General features: G+C 66.3%; 1 protein-coding gene across 1 annotated transcript in view; it reads left to right on the forward strand.

Annotated features, from left to right (window-relative positions):
* The first annotated feature begins 407 nt into the window (after window positions 1–407).
* The window catches only part of SOX17 (SRY (sex determining region Y)-box 17), a 2,733-nt gene continuing 1,421 nt past the window's right edge, over window positions 408–1,719 (forward strand). Inside the window, exons 1-2 of the mRNA XM_008595002.1 lie at window positions 408–905; window positions 1,519–1,713. Coding sequence (XP_008593224.1) covers window positions 599–905; window positions 1,519–1,713 — 502 coding nt within the window. The 5' untranslated portion in view covers window positions 408–598. The remainder of the gene's footprint in view (window positions 906–1,518; window positions 1,714–1,719) is intronic.

Here is a 1,719-nt window from a genome sequence, read left to right on the forward strand (position 1 = left end):
CGAGGCCACCCACCACTGAAACACCCTTGGCTCGTGTAATACAGATGTGATTTAAAAGAGAATACAGTGGATGTTTCGTATGTTAATCTGAACTACCTTGGGCAAGTAGCTCTATCCCAGGGCACAGTTAGCACCCCCAGAGGTTTTTTAGGCGTCCCCCTTCCGGGCTCGGAGAGGGCTTGGCGCCAGAGCCACGCTCAGGCCAGTTCTCTCTAGGGCAGGTGTAGCCCTAGGCGCGAGGCTGGGGGATGGGCAAGGGGCGGGCGGGGGGTTGAACTGGGAACTCGGACTCAGACCACGACCTGGGCGTGGACCTAACGACTCGGACCCGGCCCGCCCCCGCCGCTCCATTGGCCACATCTGTGCAGAAAAGGCCCGGCGGCCCCGGGGCACCCGCAGTGTCACTGGGCCGGCCGGGGGCGCTGGCTACGCTGTGGGCTAGGACTGGACAGGAACGCGACCAGCGGGCTCGAGCCCAGACACCAGCGCACACAGCCCTCTGCCATCTCCCTGCCTCGTCCCCACCCCCTCCCCCCGGGCCGGGGGAGGCGGCGTGTCCGGCAGAGGTTTCCGAGGCGCGGGGCAGGCCTGGAGCGCCATGAGCAGCCCGGATGCGGGATACGCCAGTGACGACCAGAGCCAGCCCCGGAGCGCGCTGCCCGCGGTGATGGCCGGCCTGGGCCCCTGCCCCTGGGCCGAGTCTCTGAGCCCCCTTGGGGACATGAAGGTGAAGGGCGAGGCGGCGGCGAGCAGCGGAGCGCCGGCCGGGGCTGCGGGTCGAGCCAAGGGCGAGTCACGGATCCGGCGACCGATGAACGCCTTCATGGTGTGGGCTAAGGACGAGCGCAAGCGGCTGGCGCAGCAGAACCCGGACCTGCACAACGCTGAGCTGAGCAAGATGCTGGGTGAGTCCGAGCCGGGGACCCAAGCGGCCAGACGCGCTCCGGCGACTTACTGAGCCGCTTCCTTGAGCCTAATAAGAGTGTTTTTGAGGGTCTTGCGCCAGAGACCAGGGTGGTCTGAGGCCACGTCCTTCCTTCAGGCCATCCGTCCTTTACCCGCTTCCCGTTCTTTGACTCTCCAAATGGGCTTTCGGCCTCGGTCGTCGGTGCCGCATTACCCGGGTGGCCGGGGGCGCGGGTACTGAGCGTTCTGGGAAGGCGGCTTCCCAGCAGGTCTGCGAGGGTGCGGGAGCACCCCTGGCCCTGAGCTGGGCCGGTCCTACCCTTCCCCCGATCCCTTCCCTGCTAGGTGTGGTTTTCGGTTTTTCGAAAGACGAAGGGATGGGAAAGCGGGAAAGACTCTTTGAGGAGGCTCAAAGAAGGGACGGATACACTTAGAGGACGTGTCTTCCCCCAAGTGCCCAGACTTGGAGACCTTCACTCTTTAACTTGACCCAGGTCCTCCTACAATTGCGCAATTCTAGGTCGGAGGGGACAGGTGGGGCCAGGGGGGGCTCGGGGCGGGAGCGCAGCCGGTAAGCCCTGCGCCCCTCTGCACCTTCCTACGCCCATGCAGGCAAGTCGTGGAAGGCGCTGACGCTGGCGGAGAAGCGGCCCTTCGTGGAGGAGGCGGAGCGGCTGCGCGTGCAGCACATGCAGGACCACCCCAACTACAAGTACCGGCCGCGGCGGCGCAAGCAGGTGAAACGGCTGAAGCGGGTGGAGGGCGGCTTTCTGCACGGCCTCGCCGAGCCGCAGGCGGCCGCCCCGGGCCCCC

The sequence above is a fragment of the Galeopterus variegatus genome, unplaced genomic scaffold, assembly GCF_000696425.1.
Source record: "Galeopterus variegatus unplaced genomic scaffold, G_variegatus-3.0.2 Scaffold12122, whole genome shotgun sequence".
NCBI lineage: Eukaryota > Metazoa > Chordata > Mammalia > Dermoptera > Cynocephalidae > Galeopterus > Galeopterus variegatus.